The sequence below is a fragment of the Ornithorhynchus anatinus genome, chromosome X1 (genome assembly GCF_004115215.2).
Source record: "Ornithorhynchus anatinus isolate Pmale09 chromosome X1, mOrnAna1.pri.v4, whole genome shotgun sequence".
Lineage (NCBI taxonomy): Eukaryota > Metazoa > Chordata > Mammalia > Monotremata > Ornithorhynchidae > Ornithorhynchus > Ornithorhynchus anatinus.
This window is the reverse complement of record NC_041749.1, coordinates 80,367,862-80,386,004: the sequence shown is the minus strand read 5'-3', so window position 1 is coordinate 80,386,004 and position 18,143 is coordinate 80,367,862. Positions and strand designations below refer to the sequence as shown.

At 47.3% G+C, this 18,143-nt stretch overlaps 1 protein-coding gene across 1 annotated transcript in view; it reads left to right on the top strand.

The window, feature by feature from the left end:
* KCTD19 (potassium channel tetramerization domain containing 19) overlaps nt 1-18,143 on the top strand; it is a 42,253-nt gene that overhangs the window by 10,609 nt on the left and 13,501 nt on the right. Inside the window, exons 3-9 of the mRNA XM_029050006.2 lie at nt 7,324-7,474; nt 8,171-8,362; nt 10,198-10,329; nt 12,125-12,335; nt 14,273-14,433; nt 16,167-16,270; nt 16,724-16,866. Of these exons, the coding sequence (XP_028905839.1) occupies nt 7,324-7,474; nt 8,171-8,362; nt 10,198-10,329; nt 12,125-12,335; nt 14,273-14,433; nt 16,167-16,270; nt 16,724-16,866 (1,094 nt within the window). The remainder of the gene's footprint in view (nt 1-7,323; nt 7,475-8,170; nt 8,363-10,197; nt 10,330-12,124; nt 12,336-14,272; nt 14,434-16,166; nt 16,271-16,723; nt 16,867-18,143) is intronic.

Genomic DNA, 18,143 nt, shown 5'->3' with positions numbered 1-18,143 from the left:
CCACACACCGCTTTCCCCCAACGCTGCTTCCCAGTGCTACTGCCTTTTACTGCTTTCAAGTGCTGCTCTCCTGCTGCTTCTGCTTGGCATGTTTCTCTGTCCTGCTTCTCCTCTACGTGCTTTCCTCAATGCATGCTTTCCCTCATTGCGTGCTCCCGCTCCAGGTGCTTCAATGCTGCTTCCTCGTAATTCAAAAGGACCACCGTTTCTCTGCCTTAGGTTTCTCGATTGAGGCTCTACGTAGCAGTCATTGATTGGTCCAGGCCCTTCACTGGGTAGAGCAGGGAGAGAAGGCCACACCAACCTCCATGCTCCACCCCCACAGGCCGGCAATCACTTGTTTGAAATAGAGCGCATCAGTGCCTTTGTGAATCTCTTCTTCTTTGCCAGATCACAAAAAGTAAGGCAGCTTTTTGAGGGTTCACCACATTTTTGTCTGAACACTTGCCTGAAGAAGTAAGAGCCAGCCAGAAAAAGCCCAGTTTGGCTTCATCATCCCTGGGAAACAGAGTCCTGGAATGTCACCCATGTCTTATTAAACATTTAAATCAACATGCCCTGGCTGCAACTGGTATTCTGCCAAGGCAACTTTTTTGAAACTACCTGGGCCATCCCTGTTGCATAAATAATTTTGGAAATGTTTCCACTAGCCAGACACTGGAAAGTTTGCAGGAGGATAAGTAATATTTACACTTGCAGGGAAACATTTTCAGAAACATGTGGCCCAGTCTGCCCCAAACATAATAATAATAACAATAATAATAATAATGATAATCATAATCATATTTGTTAAGTGCTTACTATGTGCCAAACACTGTAAGAAGTGCTGGGGTAGATACAAGATACAGATCGGGTCAGACACAGTCCGTGTCCTACACAGGCCTCACAGTCTATAAGTAGGAGAGTGAACAAGTATTGAATCCCCATTTTACAGATGAGGAAATTGAGGCACCGAAAAAGTGAAGTGACTTTCCCAAGGTCATACAGCAGGCAAGTAACAGAGCCAGGATTAGACCCCTCTGACTCCCAGGCCTAAGCTCTTTCCACTAGGTCACCCTGCTTCACAAACATGAGATATTACGGCCAACCAAACAATCCTTTGAGCTGTTAGGACTACCTAACTGAAACATTTGTTTAATGAAACAAATGCAGCATCTCTCTCATTTGGCAAGCACCTGTGTAAATACCGTTGGGGAGACACCAAATGCTTCGCTTCTGTCCTCCAGATCTGTCCTCCAGTTTTGGTCCTTTAATTCCTTTCCCACCACACAGTATGCATTGCCTTTGATTTACCTACAGCAGATCCTTTTTCATTTTCCCATAGTTCATAGCTTTTTCTTTTTTATGTTAATGGTTCTTGTTGAGCCCTTACTGTGTGCCAAGCACTGTACTAAGTCCTGGGGTAGATACAAGATAAACAGTTTAGACACAATCCCTGCCCCATATGGGGCTCACAGTCTAAGTTACTGTGGGAGGAGGATTTTAATTCCCATTTTACAGATGAGGTAACTGAGGTCCAGAGAAATGAAGTGGTTTGCCCAAGATGGACAGTGGAGGAACCAGGCTTAGAACCAAGGTCTGCTGACTCCCAGGCTTGTATTCTCTTCACTAGAAGACCAGCTGCCTATCTGCTTGAGTGATGCAAATTCTTGCCTAACATGCAGTTTGATGAAAATCAGTTTCTATTTCAAAGCCTTGCGATCCCTTCCCTCAGCCTTCATTCCTGATGGATTCTTGGTAGTCAAAATGATTATAAATCTCTCTTCTGTGAATGGTGCATTTCCCTGCACTAGCAAGTAATAATAGAGATGGGTTCCTGAACTTCTGTTTTTCAGCAGGTAAGTGGCCTATGGGTTTCAGGGGCAGAACCTACTTAAGACCTATCCAATTGGAATCACTGTCAACTTGGATGAGGAAATCTTTTACAAAGAATCATGAAGTGATCTCACCAAAAGATTGAAAGTCTATACACCCTTCCTAACCACCCTCTCAGTAGTAAAGGGTCTTGTTTCCATTTCCTGAATAGTATTTTGGCTGCTTAGAGGTGGTTTTCTCTGTTTGATGGAGTTTAGCTGGCCAGAGAAAGAAGAGAGATCCTCTTACCTTCATCTTAGAGTAAGGTTCTCCGAAAAGTGGGAGATCAGGGAAACAAGGGCACATATTTATTCAGTGCCATTATATCTTGTCTAAAAGACATGCTCTTTTTCCCTACCTTCGTGGGCTCGTTTATCCTCCCCAGCACACCCTAACATTTTGCTGATTGGCTTATCTGGAATCAGTTCGTTCCTGGGCCTTGACATTTTTCTGCCATTCACCTTCTAGTCGGGTAACAACATGATTTCCGGGATTGCGCTTTACAGCCCCTTTTCCAGTTAACGTTATCCTGACTTGAATTTAGTTCGTGGCAGTGCAAGCTTAAACCACTTGCCCCACTAATGGCCCAAATGCATTAAGGGTATACCACAAGGGTGGCTCTATTCTCAGCTGATATGTTTTGGGTCTGGGGTACTCCCAGGCCCACTGTCTGGAGACTGCGGTAGCATTTTTGGAACACGTAGTCGTAGTAGTCGTGGTATTTATTAAGCGCCTACTGTGTGCAGAGCACTGTACTAAGCGCTGGGAAAAAATGCATGGGTGAGAATTAGACAGAGTCCCTGGCCCTCTAGGTCCTCACAAGCAGATGGCATTAGCAGGATTACATATTCCTGAGACACTCAGGGTGGTGATGTAGGGCCGGATGGAGACCATGGAGAAATTTACGTTGGCATTAGAGATATGAGAAAAGCTGGTTGAACCTCCCTGAGATGGTCCTGGGTACCGCCAATACTGCACACGGTTAATCCAATCAATCAACCAATCAGTGGTATGTATTGGGCACTTACTACATGCCCACTGGACTAAGCGCTTGGGAGAGGGCAGTACAATAGAGATGGAAAACATGTTTCCTGCCCACAAGAAGCTTACAGTCTAGAGGGGAGAAAGACATGAAAATAAATTACAGATATGTACATAAGTGCTGTGGGGCTGAGGGTGGAGTGAATAAGGGGTACAAATCCAAGTGCCAGGGTGACACAGGAAGGAGAGGGAGCAGGGGAAATGAGGGTTTGGTCACGGAAGGCCTCTTGGAGGAGATGTGATTTTAGAAGGGTCTGGAAGACGGGGAGAGTGGTGGTCTGTTGGATATGAAAGGGGGTGGGGGTTCCAGCCCAGAGGCGGGATGTGGTGCAGGGGTCAGTGGCGAGATGGACAAGATTGAGGTACAGTGAGCAGGATGGTGTTAGAGGATTGAAGTGAGTGGGCTGGGTTGAAGCAAGAGATCAGCCAAGTAAGCGATCCTAAAAGTGGATCAAACCAGTGTGCCCGCTTGCCCTCATAAATCCCAACATTTGACATGTAAAAACTCAACCTTTGGAATAGTGAGGTGTAACTTAATATCACTTGTAGAGAGTTAGCCAATGTGAGCCTTGGTCGCTCTTCTCATCACCACTCCAATCAACCCAAGTACTTCTGTTGACTGCTCCAAGATTCGTCTTCCTGGAAATAGAATCCAGGGCAGTCTCCATTGAAAGCCTGTAAAACGGGGAGGAACTCCGTCTTTCCAAGTCCAGCAAAACCCCAGTTTGTCCCACTTCCAAGCCTAGGGCAGGACCCCTCCTTTTAGCCAATGGGTCCTAACAGGCAGAGATTGTTACTAAGCTGTTTCAACTGGTTGGCTTTTCAAACATTGAAATCAAACTTACTCTTCCTCAGGGACACAGCCAGAGGCCCCTGGGCAGTGGGTGTGGATTCATAGATCCCGCTCCCGAGCAGCTTTCTTTCCAGACAGAATGCCTCTCTGCTCTGACTAGGCTGCGGATCCTGTCTAGGCCGTTGCCATCAATACTGACGGGTGATCCGCCCATGCCGCACCCTCACCCCTTCACAGAGTAGTCGTCGTGATAGTAATAATAATAATAATAATAATAATGTTGGTATTTGTTAAGCACTTACTATGTGCAGAGCACTGTTCTAAGCGCTGGGGTAGATACAGGGTGATCAGGTTGTCCCACGTGGGGCTTATAGTTTTAATCCCCATTTTACAGATGAGGTAACTGAGGCACAGAGAAGTGAAGTGACTTGCCCAAGGTCACACAGCAGACGAGTGGCAGAGCCGGGATTAGAACCCACGACCTCTGACTCCCAAGCCCGGGCTCTTTCCATTAAGGCAGGCTGCTTCTCTTATTAGGCACTTACTGTGTACAGGACACTGTACTAAGCGCTGGGAGAGACTATACAGGTGGGATTTAGGCCCAGACCCTCACATAAGGAGGGAGTTCTGTAAGCAACTGGGGGCGAATGGGCCAGCCGATAACCAGAGGTGAAGGCACAGAAGGGAATGCTCACCAGGCCAAACCCAGGTCAGCTCAGGCCCGCCCTCCCTCCCCAGTCTCAGTGGGTTGCTCTGGGGAAAACGGATGTATAGTTGTCCTTGGTGTTAGAAGAAGACACTGCTGACTGTGACGTTCCCCTAGGAGGTTTGGTGTGGGGGTGGGGGGTGGAGAGGGACTGAAAAAGCAACGTGGAGCCCCCAGCCACAGTGTGGCTGTCCACAAAAAGTCTGTCTCCTGCTGTGCTGCAGTCAATCAATCGATTAGGGGTATTTATTGAGTGCTTACTATGGGCTTACTATTGTACTAAGTGCCCGTGCAAAGCTCTTCAGCACATTTTCTCGCTCACCATATTGCTCAAAGCTCTGCCTTTGGACACTTCCCTCATTGCCTAAACTTCTCATGGCCCTCACCTCCTTGCCTTCAAAATGCAAAATGCACTTCAAAGCCTTTCCTGACCGCTAGAGGGTTTCGTGCTTTTCCTACAAGACCGATAACTGGAGGAGGCTCCTCTGCATTGTTAGTGCTGTTCCCAGAGCGATTGTTGATGATGGTGAAGAATGAAGCTAATAATAACAATACACAGGTTAATCAGGTTGGACACAGTCTCTGTTCCACATGTGACTCACAGTGTAAGTAGGAAGGAGAACAGGCATTGAATCCCCCTATTACAGATGAGGAAACTGAGGCACGATGAGGAAACTGAGGCACGAAGAAGTTAAGTGACCTGCCCAATGTCACACAGCAGGAAACTGACCGAGCTGGGATTAGATCGCCCGTTCTTTGATTTCCAGGCCCATGCTCTTTCCACTAGACCATGCTTCTCCAGTAGTAATAATAATAATTGTTTAGTGATGACTACATGCCGTGCACTGTAGTAAACCCTGGGGCTGATACAGTATACAAGCAGATTGGTCCCTACCCACATGGTGCTCACAGTGTAAAAAGGAGAACATGTATTTTTTTTCCATATTACAGACAAAATAACTGAGGCAGAGAGAATTTAAATGACTTGCCCAAGGTCATACAGCAGATAAGGGGTAGAGCCAGGAATAGAGTCTAGGTCCTGTGACTCCAGGGTCATGCTTTTTCTTCTAGTCTTCTCTGCTTCTCACAGAAAACAGACAAGAAATTCTCTCCCTATAGAAAAGTTTGTATGAGCCCAAGGCTGGAAGACTCCTCCTTGCCCAAAGAATTGAAGGGCTGTCAGGGTGTAAGCCTGGCCGCCCGAATGGATTTTTCCAATAGAATGCAGAAATGCCCCTTTTCCACTTTGCAGTCTAGCCACCTGGTCTAAACCAGTGCATCACTGACATATCTGAGTTTACTCCCTGGCCCAAAGTGAGGATGAATGAGTTATGGTCAGGAAAGAATCTCTGCTGGTTCTCTTCCTTCCTCTGTGGCTGATCCTGCTCGGTCTATTTCCCCAGCTCTTCCTCTGCCCCTCATTTCCTAAATGCAGGTGTCCCTCAAGGTTCTGTTTTGGATCTCTCTAAGTCTACACTCACTCCCTTGGGGAGCGACTTCTTCCTCTCCCACAGCTTCAACTATCACTTCCACAGAGGCTTCCAAATCTACCCTGCTAGCCCAAACCTCTCTACTTCTCTGAAATCTCACATCCCCTCCTGCCTCCAAGATACCTCTTCATGAATGTTCCACGGGCACCTTGGCCTCCCTCCCAAATCCTCTCCTCCATCCGACTTTCCCATTAGAGCCGATAATACCCCCATCCCCCCCCATCTCTCAAGCCTGTAACCTTGGCATGATCCTCGACCCTTTCCTCTCTTTCAACCCCCATATGCAGTCTCTCATCAAATTCTGTCGATTCTTTCTCCACAACATTTCCCGAATCCACCCCTTCTTTTCCATCCAAACAGCCACCACGCTAGTCCAGGCACTTAATCATATTCCAATTTGACAACTGCATCCACCTCCTCATGGTTCTCCCTGTAGCCTGGATCATTTTTCTAAAACATCATTCAGTGTACATCCACCCACTCCCCCCAAACCCCCAATGGTTACTCATTCATCTCTGCATCAAGCAGAAACTCCTGACCACTGGCTTTATGGCACTCAATTAGCCTTCTCCCACGCTTCTTATTCTCATTCTTCTCCCCCTACATCCTAGCCTGTATGCTTCATTTCTCTAAAACCAACCTACTCCCTGTGCTTTATTTTCATCTCTCCTGCCACGAGCCTCTTGCTCACGCCCTCCCTTCTGCCTGAAACTCCTTTTCCGTCACATCCAGCAGACCGCTTGCTCTCTCCGTCTTCAAGCCCTTCTGAACTCACATCTCCTCCAGGAGGACTTCTTTGATTAATCTCTCAACTCCCCACACTATATCCCCCACGCTAACTGCCACTTTGGCACTTTCACATCACTTAAGCACTTGGGTTCTGTACATACCTTTATATTCTGATGCCTCCTCCTCGCTGTAATTTCTTTTAGTACCTGTCTCCCCCACTAGCTTTTAAGATCCTTGAGGGCAGGGATCATACCTACTAATTCTACTAGTGTTGTATACAGTGCTCTGCAAAGAGTAATGCACCCAATATATACTCCTGATGGAGTGATTTATCGATTGACTGAATGTGCTTTGGGCTTTTTAGGGCAAAGACTCTGGACAAATCTCAAGTCATTACTGATTAGCCATGGTGATAAATTTCTCTGTAAATTGTAAATACTAGATAGAGGTTTCCCAGTAATCCTTGAGAAGAAATTAACATCCCAAAACTTGTTTTTAAAAACAAAAAGGATAAAGTAAATACAATTATCAATGGTTTTCAGCAATCCTGTTGCCTTGGTGTTTCTGTTTGGTATTGAATGGCCAAAAGACAATGTCAAAACACTCTTCTGAGTGGCTCCAAAATCACTTCCCCAGCTCCCCATCTCCGCCTTTGCAATTACTCAGTGAGATGTAAAATGCTGGAGTCATTCCTCTACTCTACCCAACAGATACTTGAGAATTTGAAGGATGGCGACCACCATCTGAATATGAAGTTTTCTGATGTCATAGTGGCAGAGAGCACATCCCTGAATTTATGGAAATTTGGGAAGTGTAACAGCAAGCAATTAAGCTCCTCTCCAAAGAGCCCACTTTTCCCAGGTACAGTAGTGATGGTATTTCTTGAGTGCCTAGTGAATTTGGTGATTTCAGTACAATAGATGCACCAGACGCATTCCCCACCTGCAAGGAGCTGCCTGTGCTAAGGGACTTGGCCTGGCCTAAAGCCGAGTGGTCTCTCCCTGCAACTCCTATCCTGGCTTGGAGCCACTCTGCCTTTTGCATTCACTGCTTTTACATTCCCTGCTGATTCTTGAGCTGATCCTATTGGGTTCAAAACTGGGATTCTCCAGTCTCCAGGCTCCGGTCCCTTCTTTCTGAGGTCTGGCTGCCCCAACCCCACTCTGTCCACTCGTACTAGTTTTGCCCCACCTTCCTGCTATCCAATTGTCCAGGGACCAGACTTGTCCCTCCTGGAGCCAATGTGAGGGTGTAGCCCACTGGGATCCCGCTGATCCCTTCATTCCCAGCCCTGCGTGAATTCCAGTGGCCCTTGGAATATCCCAGATGGTACAGTCCAAGGGGAGTGTGCGACAACGACCGTTCTTTCCAGTCCGTTCCCATCCCACACCTGGACCTGGAGATCCCCAGCGGGGTTGAGGCCGTGGCATTTGCATTCACCATTGTGCTGGCTCTGGAGGGCAGGTGTTCCGAGGGGTCTCTTAAAAAGAGCTCTCAGAGTCCCCCCAGGTATCCTGGAAATTCAGTTCTCTGGTATCTATGAGTTTTCCCTTTCAGATCGGAATGATAGAGCTCCCTTAGGTCTCTTGGACAAGCCATTATTGGACAGTGAATCGGAAGTGCCATACTGCTTCTTGCCTCTGGAGTTAGTGATGAAATACCCCTCCCTGGTGACTGAGAAAAGCCTACTGTGGATGACTGAGATCATGGTTCTGATTAAGTGTAGACGCAACGAATTCCGCTTCCTAGGTGAGTGATAAATTCCTGGGTAAGTGGCAGGGAGAGGGGGAGGGGGAGGCAGGACTTCAGGCCTACTTCCCGAATCAGAGGCACTCAGTTGCTCATTTGCACTGTCCTCTCACAAATATAGGAAGTGGCATGTTATTTATTCTGGTACTGAATCCCTGGCAGCAGTTCCTTCCCCCACCCCAACTGTTCCCCTGGCAGGACCGGTCTGGAAAAACGACTGGTGGGGCTGGACTGCACCTCAGAGCCGTGGGAAGCACGAGGCTCAGCAGAGCTGGAAATGACTTTAGCATCGGGCTCCTGGGGGTCCTCAGGATGATTTTGGCTTCTTGTTTCTTTCATGCCTGGGAATAAAGTCAACACCTGCAGCTGTCAGTCATGGGCCCAGGTGTCTCTGGAGGTCAATGAAGTCCAATAGGCTGGGCATCAAGAAGCCTAAGGTCACTTCTGGCACTGCCTAGGCCTCGCTGTGTGACCTCAGGCAAGCTTCTGCCCTTCTCCTAGCTTTAGTTTATCTCCCTGTAAAATGGGGACAGCTGTCCTCCATGTCCACAGAGGACAGGGGAGAAGACTGCTGCAGATTAGATGTGAGGGTAAGACACCGGCACAGGCAACAAACAGAAGGAGTCTAGAATTTCCTTCCCTAGAGATTTTTCGGAGCCTTCCTCTTCCCCCACCTCCCCTCCCAGCCACACAACTTCCCCCATGGTCTAAGCTAAGGAAGAAGGCAGAGGGGTGGGCTGAAACAGTGAATTCTAACCTGTTTTTGAGAATCCCACTCAGATGATACTTGGGCACCTTTGGGATTCCACTCAAACTCCTCTCGATGGAATGATGGATGGATGGATGGATGGATGGATGGATGGATGGATGGATGGATGGATGGATGAAGGAGGAAGTGGCCGTTAATCCCAGAAGAGAGTACTAAATCAACAGTTATAGGACAGAGCAAACGTTAACAGCGAAACCCCTTTGCCTTAAAGAGACTCAACAGATTTCCAAAAGTATTCCTCAAATACATTGCTCAAACAGCCTCCCTCAGTGAAGCAAGCCCTATAGAAGTATACCAAACAGCCTGGATGACAAGCAAAAACCTGAATGACCTATTGAAATTCTTCCAGGTCTCTGATGGTATTGTAGAAATGACTGTATCTCGCAGTAGTGGAACAAGGATGGGGGCTAACTACAATGCTTCCTCCTTCTCCTTCTCCTCCTCCTCCTCCTCCATGCCCGGGCTGCACTTTGGTGAGAAGAAACACCAGATATCATTCATAATAATAACAATAATAATAATAATAATAACAGTATTGGTAATATTTGTTAAGGGCTAGTGGGGTATATACAAGATACTGAACCACCGGGGTAGATACAAGATAATCAGGTTGGACACAGTCCCTGGCCTACATGGGGCTCACAGTCTAAATAGGATTTAATCCCTATTTTACAGATGAGGAAACTGAGGCACAGAGAAGTTAAGTGACTTGCCCACAGCAGACAAGAGGCTGCTCTTCATGATGTAAACATTCTCTTAACCTGACTCCTCCATGGAAATGTGAGTCAGCTGATGACTATTTAGCAGCCTAAATCACGGGAGTCTAGGCAGGCAGGAACAGCTTTCAGGTCCACCTGCTCTTCAGGGGTTCATATCTTGGCCCCCTTTTCTCTGATTGGCCCCAGGACTCCCTTTCCTCAAGCTCACCAGACCTCTGATTCAGGGACTTCCAAGTGTGGGGTTGGCCAAAGATAAAGGAGAAGAAAGGCAACTGTAAGGATATGAATGGACAACGGCCAAGGCACAGTCCTCTTAATCAGCTGCTATTTCCCCTTTATTTTCCAAGCAAACTTTTTCCGCTCAGAGAGGATTTTGTTGCCAAGTCATTTCAAAAACATGCCTGCTTTAGAAGCAGAAGTGAGAACTTTGAATTTCCCCGAGCTGAGCGAAGCAATGAAGCTATACAAGATGACCATGGGTATGTATGCGAGTACCAACATTCTGCCTTCCATGCCTCTTCACACAGATGAAGTGTGATGACTGCAGAAAGATCTGACCTCACACAGAACACAAACAATCCCCAAGCACCTCACAAAATAGGCCTATTTCCTGAAGCAGTTGGTGAAGCATAGAGTTGAAGTTCGGGAAAAGAAAATAGAATCCAGTGTTCTGAACAGTAAGGACATCAGAGGGGTGCTCGAGCTGGATGGTGACTGAGAAAATGCACTTGGGAGGAAGTTGTGCTTGATGGCCCGTTTCAACTTTATGCTAAGGCCTCTGAGTTGAGTGAAAGGCCTAACTTTCCCAGCCCAGCTTTCCTTAGTGGGGGCAGCTGCTGAAATGGGATCAGAGGGTCAATCTCTCCCAGTGTATTTCCTGCCTCTCTGTCCCCTCATGCTTCCCCGCCCCAGTCTTACATTCCCTGGAACTCATTTCCTTTTCTTTGGGCCCTTTCCTGTGATCTTTGACCTTTCCTGTTCCCATCCCCCTTATTCTTTCCTGGGCACACCCAATTCTGGTTTACTACTACTCTGGTTCTCTGTGTTTCTTTCCAGCAGGTCAGGTCCCAGCTCATCCCATCTTTCTTGAGCTCCGACTCATGACTGCAAGGGCTTAGTCATGTATATGTCACCTGGAATTATACAGAAATGATAGATAGCTCTTGTGTGTTTGTGTGTGTATTCTTCTCCACAGCTCACACACATCTACTGAAAAGGATTGGCAGGAGCCTTCCAAAGGCCTTCTCATCTTACCTCTAGACAGATGGGGGAGCTCTGTCAGGAAGGAGGAGCGCCCCCCCCCCCCCCCCCGCCTCTCAATCAATCATTTCTAATGGTTCTCTGACTGCTGCATTCTTTCAATTGCTGATTATTCATTATTTATTTATTGAGTGCTTACTGCATACAGAGCACTGTAGTAAGCGCTTGGAAGAATACAGTACCACAGAGTTGGTAGACATGATCCCTGCTCTCAAGGAGCTTATAGCCTCCCTCAAGAAAAGTGTTTCAGTGATCCAAAATGAGAAGCAGGACTCCTTTAGGAAACAGATTCTGGGCAGTGCTTCATAGTCTATGAAAATGGCTCTGCCCTCAGCATCTGCCTCATTCCCACTTGCAGCTCCTCAGGTCTCTGAGCACTGGCATCTGTATGGTAAAGGCATTCGTCTTCACTGGGGAACCTCAGCAGTATGACGCGACAGATTCCTGCCTAATGACAGTTACCCAGAAACGTGTTTCGCAGGGCTTCTCAGCTGTCTGCCTGGATCCACTCCATACCAACTCTGGGAGTCCCTTCTAGGTCCCAAGAGGCTTGAGCTGATCGATCCCTGCATTTGATTTGGTTGTGCCTCCATTGTCCCTTTATGGGTAAGAAGCACTGGGCTGCAGGTGATGGGCCAGATTTTTGCCCCATTGGACATCATTTCTGAGCATCAGTGTCCCCTGGTGCAATAAGCGAATTCCTTCCCCAAGGTTTTGGCCTCCCCAAGGCACTTCTCAAACCAGGTTAAGTCATTTTTGAGAACAGCCAGATTTGAGTTGACACCCTAACGCCATCTCTCTAATCATCTCTCTAATGATACAGAGGTGTCAATCATTCATTTGCTCCAATCAGTCAGTAAATCGTACTCATTAAGCGCTTACTGTGTACAGAGCACTGTACTAAGCTCTTGGGAGAGCACAATATAACAATATAATAAACACATTCGCTGCCCAAGTGCTCACACAAAAGCCTCGGAACTCGACGCTGAGACCTTGCCTTTTCCTCCTGTGTAGGTAACTACTCCTCAAGTACCTTCCCTCTCCTGAAGACGAAGGAGATTAAGCATGGTACTGATTCTGCTTCCAAGGAACCCCTGTTTAAAATGACCCTTGCCCTGCTGGTCAAGTACCCGGATTCAGCACTGGGACAGCTCCATATTGAGGGCAATTTAGATGGGAGCAAGCTGTTCATTGATGGTAATGGGATACTCTTCGAGCATGTCAGGTAGGTCCCCCGGAGGAATGCCATGAAGAAGGGGAAATGGGGAAGAAGGAGGATGGGGAAAACAGAGCCATGCGTCTCTTCTAAAGTCAGGACCCTGGGTCCCACAAAAAGACCCCCTTCCCACCCCCCAGACGCAGAGGCCCCTTCCTCCGGTCCCATCCAGGTCCCTACTTCCTTGCCCGTTTCACCTTGGGTCTGCTGCCATTTTTCCTCCACACTCTCCTCGGATCAGGTGTCGGGGTAGTGATTTTTCTGCTGGCTAAGCTCTTGGAGGGGAGTCTGGTTTGTCCACACAGGGAGGACAGGATTAGTAGGCAGGTGTCTTGGGTCCCTAATCTCAACCTCCTGATGCTCCAACTTCTGAAATTTACTCCCTGGGGCTGATCTTTCTTGCCCTTCTGACAGGGTTTTACCCGTATCGACCCCTCTTTATCCTATTGCCCTAGCTCAGGGGTCGGCCGCCTATAATAGTTCGTGATCCATATCTGGTGCTTCTTTGAACCAAATGTGGTTCTGGAGCCAGAAGGGTGAGCTGGGTGGGGTGAGGCATTTCAAACTACTGCCGTTGCTGTTGATGGCTAGGGCGCAAACAGGAATCGTATGGGGTTGGAGGTGGGGGTGCCGGCGGGGTGGTACGGTGGTGGGAGGAAGAAGCATTTCAAACTACCAGCATGTGGGATGAGGGGCAAACAAGTTCAAACAATGCGGCGGCCAAAGTCCCGTTAGAATGAAAATTCCATATGAACTTTCAATTAACATTTTCATCATTATTATTACCATTATCACATTACAATGAAGTAAGCTACGTTAACATGCATTTCAGTTGCATGATTGGCTCGTTCCACCCCAACTGTTCAAAGTTTTCAGTTTTCTTTGATCCTTCTGCACAAAAAAGTTGCCAGTCCTTGCTCTAGCTTATGCAGTCTCTTCCTCCCTAAACCTCACAACACTTAGGCATCTGTGATCTCACTTGTTCTCACAACCTCCCTGGGCAGTAGGAAGTTTCAGGCATTTAGAGTGGGGAAGCTGGGGCAGGAGTAGTTAAAGACTTGTCCGAGGTCACAGTGTTAGACATAAGCAGGAAAAAAAACCAAGAAACTAGAAACCAGTTGTAGGGGAACAAGTTTAGTAATTAGGTGGGTTCCAGACCCCAGTTTGCCCCCTCTACAAGCCCCCCAGTTTGCCTCTGGGTAGTTTGGTGAGTTTCATCCTCAGTATGCAAATTCACCTAGTCAGTGAGGTAACTGAGCACCGAGAACAGATCAGTCCTCACTCCAGAGGCCATCAGTAGGTAAACAGGGACCTGAAGCAGTGATTGCTCGTCCCTCCCTTGGACCCTGGAGGTCCAGGCTAGGGAGCACATCACTCCTCCTATTTGACAGAGGAGCCTATCTGAAACACTTTTGCTGCATAGGGTGCAGTGGGGAGGGGGAGAAGTTGGTGAGAAAATAATCAGATGAGGGTTAAAGCGTCTTGTCTTGATGCCTGCATCTCTTCTAGCCCCCAGTCAGTCAACCAATCAATGATATTTATTGATCGCTCCCTGTGTGCAGAGCACGGTACTAAGCGCTTGGGAGAGTACAGTACCAAAGAGGTGATAGGCACGATCCCAGCTCACAAGGGTATCAAGGGTGTTGTGCAGTGCCCTTCCTCCCAGGAATCGTTCTTCAAACAGGCAAGGTGTTCTCTGCCTGACAGGAATAGCTAGAGCTTGGCAAATAGCTAATTACAGGTGATCATCGTGGAGAGCCACAACCCAACTCTCAAAGAGGGGGCTTGCTCTTAGCCCCCAGTTTCCAGCTTGGGTGAGCATGGAACCAGAACTCAGCCAGAGCCACCCCAGCACATTCCCAGCCCTGGAACAGGTGCGATCAGACAGAGTTTTGGCAGGAGTAAAAAGCTCTCCATGACTGGATCTCTCATGTCATCTTGGGTAGGAATTGGCTGGGAATCTCCAGGATACCCCTGACTGGGTCCATTACAGAGCTTCCTCATCTGTGCTCCTTCTTGGAAACCGAAAACATCTTGTATGGGCACGTGAAAATGGCTCTGAAAAGCTATCTCGAGTCCAAGATTGAGCCTCACAGCAAGGAGATCCGTGAGTCAACAAAGTGTCAGTAAGATGTGTCAGCAAATGTCCAAGGAGGATGGAAGCTAAGGAGGAGAGGGTGGAGGAGAAAAGGTGGAGTGCAGGGGTGCTCAAATCAGAAACTGAGTTCCCTACTATGGCCTTCTCTCAATCTGAGAGCTCAGGTGCCCCAGATTTGGGCCATACTCTAACAGCTTTTGATCACAATTAGCAAACCTTTGGACCCGGAATTTCGGTCCCCCACAAGATCTTTCTCTTCATCCATTTGTCCTACCTGTGCCTATGCTCTGCCCCCTGAGAGCTGATACTCTATCCTCAGAGCCCTGGGAACCTAACCCCAGATGACCCCATATTCGTGAATTATTTAGGTCATCTGCAGGTTGTATGAAATTTACCCACATCAACTCCTCTTACACAGCCAGTCCTGGTCATACCTTTCCTCTAGTTAAAGAAAAGCTCCAGGTGGAACTTGCTCACACATTTCAGCCCGAGACCTGACTGTGGTCATCCCAGGTAGTTCGGCTAATCCAGACTGCAGCCGATAGAGCACAGGAGTCATCAAATATATAGAGGAGGGTGAGCTGCCGTTGTTTCCACTGAGGACAGAGCAAGAGATAGTGGATTTGTAACAGGTTATCCAGGGAGGGGTGGAATATCCATTCCTGAATATCTTTAATAATAAAACAGACTCCTTCCTCCCTGCCCCTTCCACTCTGTTTCCCCTCTCCTACTCTCCTTCCCTCTTGGCCTTGGATGAACTAGGGACAGGTCCATCCTGAAGGGTTTTTACCACCCAGAATTCTATGTCATCATTTTCTCAGAAATGATCCCATTCTCCAGGTTTCATCTCCACACCTTCACCCCTTTGGCGACTCTGGAAAGAGTCTATTGACTTCAGATTACCATCCAGATCACATTCTCTAAAATCAATCGATCTGCTGTATTCATTGAGCACTTACTGTGTGCAGACTGCTGTACTAAGCACTTGGGATAGTACAACACAGTATAACAGACACATTCTCTGGCCACAAATGAGCTCCAACTTAAATGGTTTTTTGAGAAACCTGCAACCCAAGGAAGCAAGTATGGACCAGAGGGAGCTGCTAGTAATGAGATCAGCTTGGTTCTTTCTGGACCAAGGCAGGTGGCTTCTGGGAGAGGAGGCTCTAGGGGAAACAAGCATCCTGAGCCCAGTGACCTTCTCCTTCAGAGCCCCTACATGGGTTTTTCCCCTTAACCAGTTAAACTGAAAGTCAGGTCAGGTCCTGGAGAGCAGGAGCTTTTTGTAATGGCATGAGAGGCCTGGGGCTCTGCGGCATGGCTTAGTGGATCGAGCACGGGCCTGGGAGTCAAAAGGACCTGGGCTCGAATCCCGGCTCTGCCACTTGTTTGCTGTGTGACCATGGGCAAGTCACTTCACTTCTCTGTGCCTCAATTACCTCATCGGTAAAATGGGGATTAAGACTGCGAGCCCTGTGTGGGACAGGGACTGTGTACAACCCGATTACCTTGTATCTAATTCAGCACTTAGTACAGAGCCTGGCACATAGTAAGCACTTAACAAATACCACAATTGGTATTATTATTGTTACTATTAAGGGAGTCAGCAGTCCGCTCTATCTAATAACGTATTGAGTCTTAAGGTGAACCTGTAAGTCCAAGATTCTTGCTTAGTTCCTGCTGCTACTTGTGGAGTGGTGACATCTCCGTCTTGACACCCCTGTCTGTCTGGTTTTCTTCAGCCAGAACTTGGAAGGCCGAGATCACGGTCTATTCAATTCACCAGATTGTGAATGTTTACGTAGGAAACTACTGGTATGCGACATCGCTGCAGACCTTGCTGAAGGTACTCCTGTTCGGGGGCCGGAAAGTTTTTCCCTCTCTCCTCTGGGGCCGCTTCCCAAGAACCGTACAAAGTGACACGGGGCCCTGTCAATCAATCTAGCACATTTATCGAACGCTTGCTGTGGGCAGACCACTGGGCTAAGCGCTTCCCCCTAGCCAGACTGGCCCCTGGGAGTGGGGAGGTTCATTCATTCATTCAATTGTATTTATTGAGCACTTACCTTGTGCAGAGCACTGTACTAAGCACTTGGGAGAGTACACTATAGCAATAAGCAGACACATTCCCGGCTCACACGAGCTTACCGGCCAGTCTCGGTTGGGTTTGAATACCCAGGGCCCGCATGAGGTATAAGCCCTCTGATAGATCAGGGATCCTGCAATCTGGGCCGAGAGGGGAGATACAGAGTTTGGTCCTGAGGGTACTACTTAAGCCTTTTGGGTTCTCCCCATCCAGTATCCAGAAATGCTGACCAACTCCCAGAAGGTGCACTGGATTATGTTTGGAAAGAGTCTCTTCATCCATGGAGATGGTCTAATTTTCAGACACATCCTCAACTTCCTCAGACTTGACAAACTGCTCTTACCACCGAAATTTAGGTAAGCCTCGTGGGACTGAATGGGAAGGAAGCTTCCTGTGCCAGTACCAAACTCCCTAAGGCACCTAAGGGAAATGGGAATGTAGGGCTGTTATTTGAATTTCATTCGTTCAGTGGGATTTCTTCAGTGCCTACTGTGTGCAGAGCACTGTACTAGGTGCTTGAGAGAGCACAACAGCCATGGACGTCATAATCCCTGCCCTCCAGAAGCTTAGAGCCCGAGGTGGAGATGGGCAGAACAAATTATATATTTACAATGGGAGCAAGAGAAAAATCGTAGCTATGATGGGTAACAACAAAATTCTGAAGAGATTGAATAAATGGAAACATCAATGACTAGGTCAATTGGTTTTCAGGCATATCCTCCTCCTGCCACAACTGGATTATGTTCCTAGAAAATGTGTTTGTACCTTTTCCCATATGCTTAAGCTGCTATAAATTAGAGTCCGTTCCAGAACTTTTGGAGAAGTAATATGAAACACCTTTATGTGTTATTTACTGTAATGATAGCTAAACTTTCAAAACAGCATCACAATATTAAACACATGAAGAGTTAGACTATGATTGCGAGTCTTAGCTGGAGGCACCAGAAGTAGCTTGTTACGTTGGCTGTGGCTTTTCAACTTCAGTGAAGAATTTGTCAGATTTAGGTAAGTGCTTTTCTTTTCTTAAAGCACCTTGTAGCAGGCAAACTCCTTCTGAACACCCTTGATCACTTCTGTACTCCTCTCCATTACTATTAATAATAATGGCATAATAATGTAATAATAATAATAGACTGGTTAAGCACTTACTACATACATAGTGAAGTAAGTGCTGGGTGAGATGCAAGATCATCGGGTTGGACACAGTCCCTGTCCCAGAGGGGGCTCACAGACTAAGTAGGACGGACTGTCTAGGGTCCTCTTCAATCATATTTCTAAGTTCCTCTGCTGTCTTGAAAATTGATGAAGACTTCTAAATCCCAAGATTCTAACGGTGGTGGAAAAATCATAATTACTTCTGCATCTCTTTCGGCATCTTACACACATGCACTGGATTATCAAAATTCGATGAGACCCTTGGTGGACGGTGATTCCTCCAAATGAGAGGCATCTAACTCATTGACACCTGCATCATCTATTTCTGAATTAAATTGTTCCCCCAGTTCAATCAGTGGTATGTATTGAACACTTACTATGTGCACAGCACTGTACTAAGCAATCAATCAATCATAATTATTGAGCGCTTGCTATGCCCAGAGCACTGTTCTAAGTACTTAGGAGAGTACAACACAAT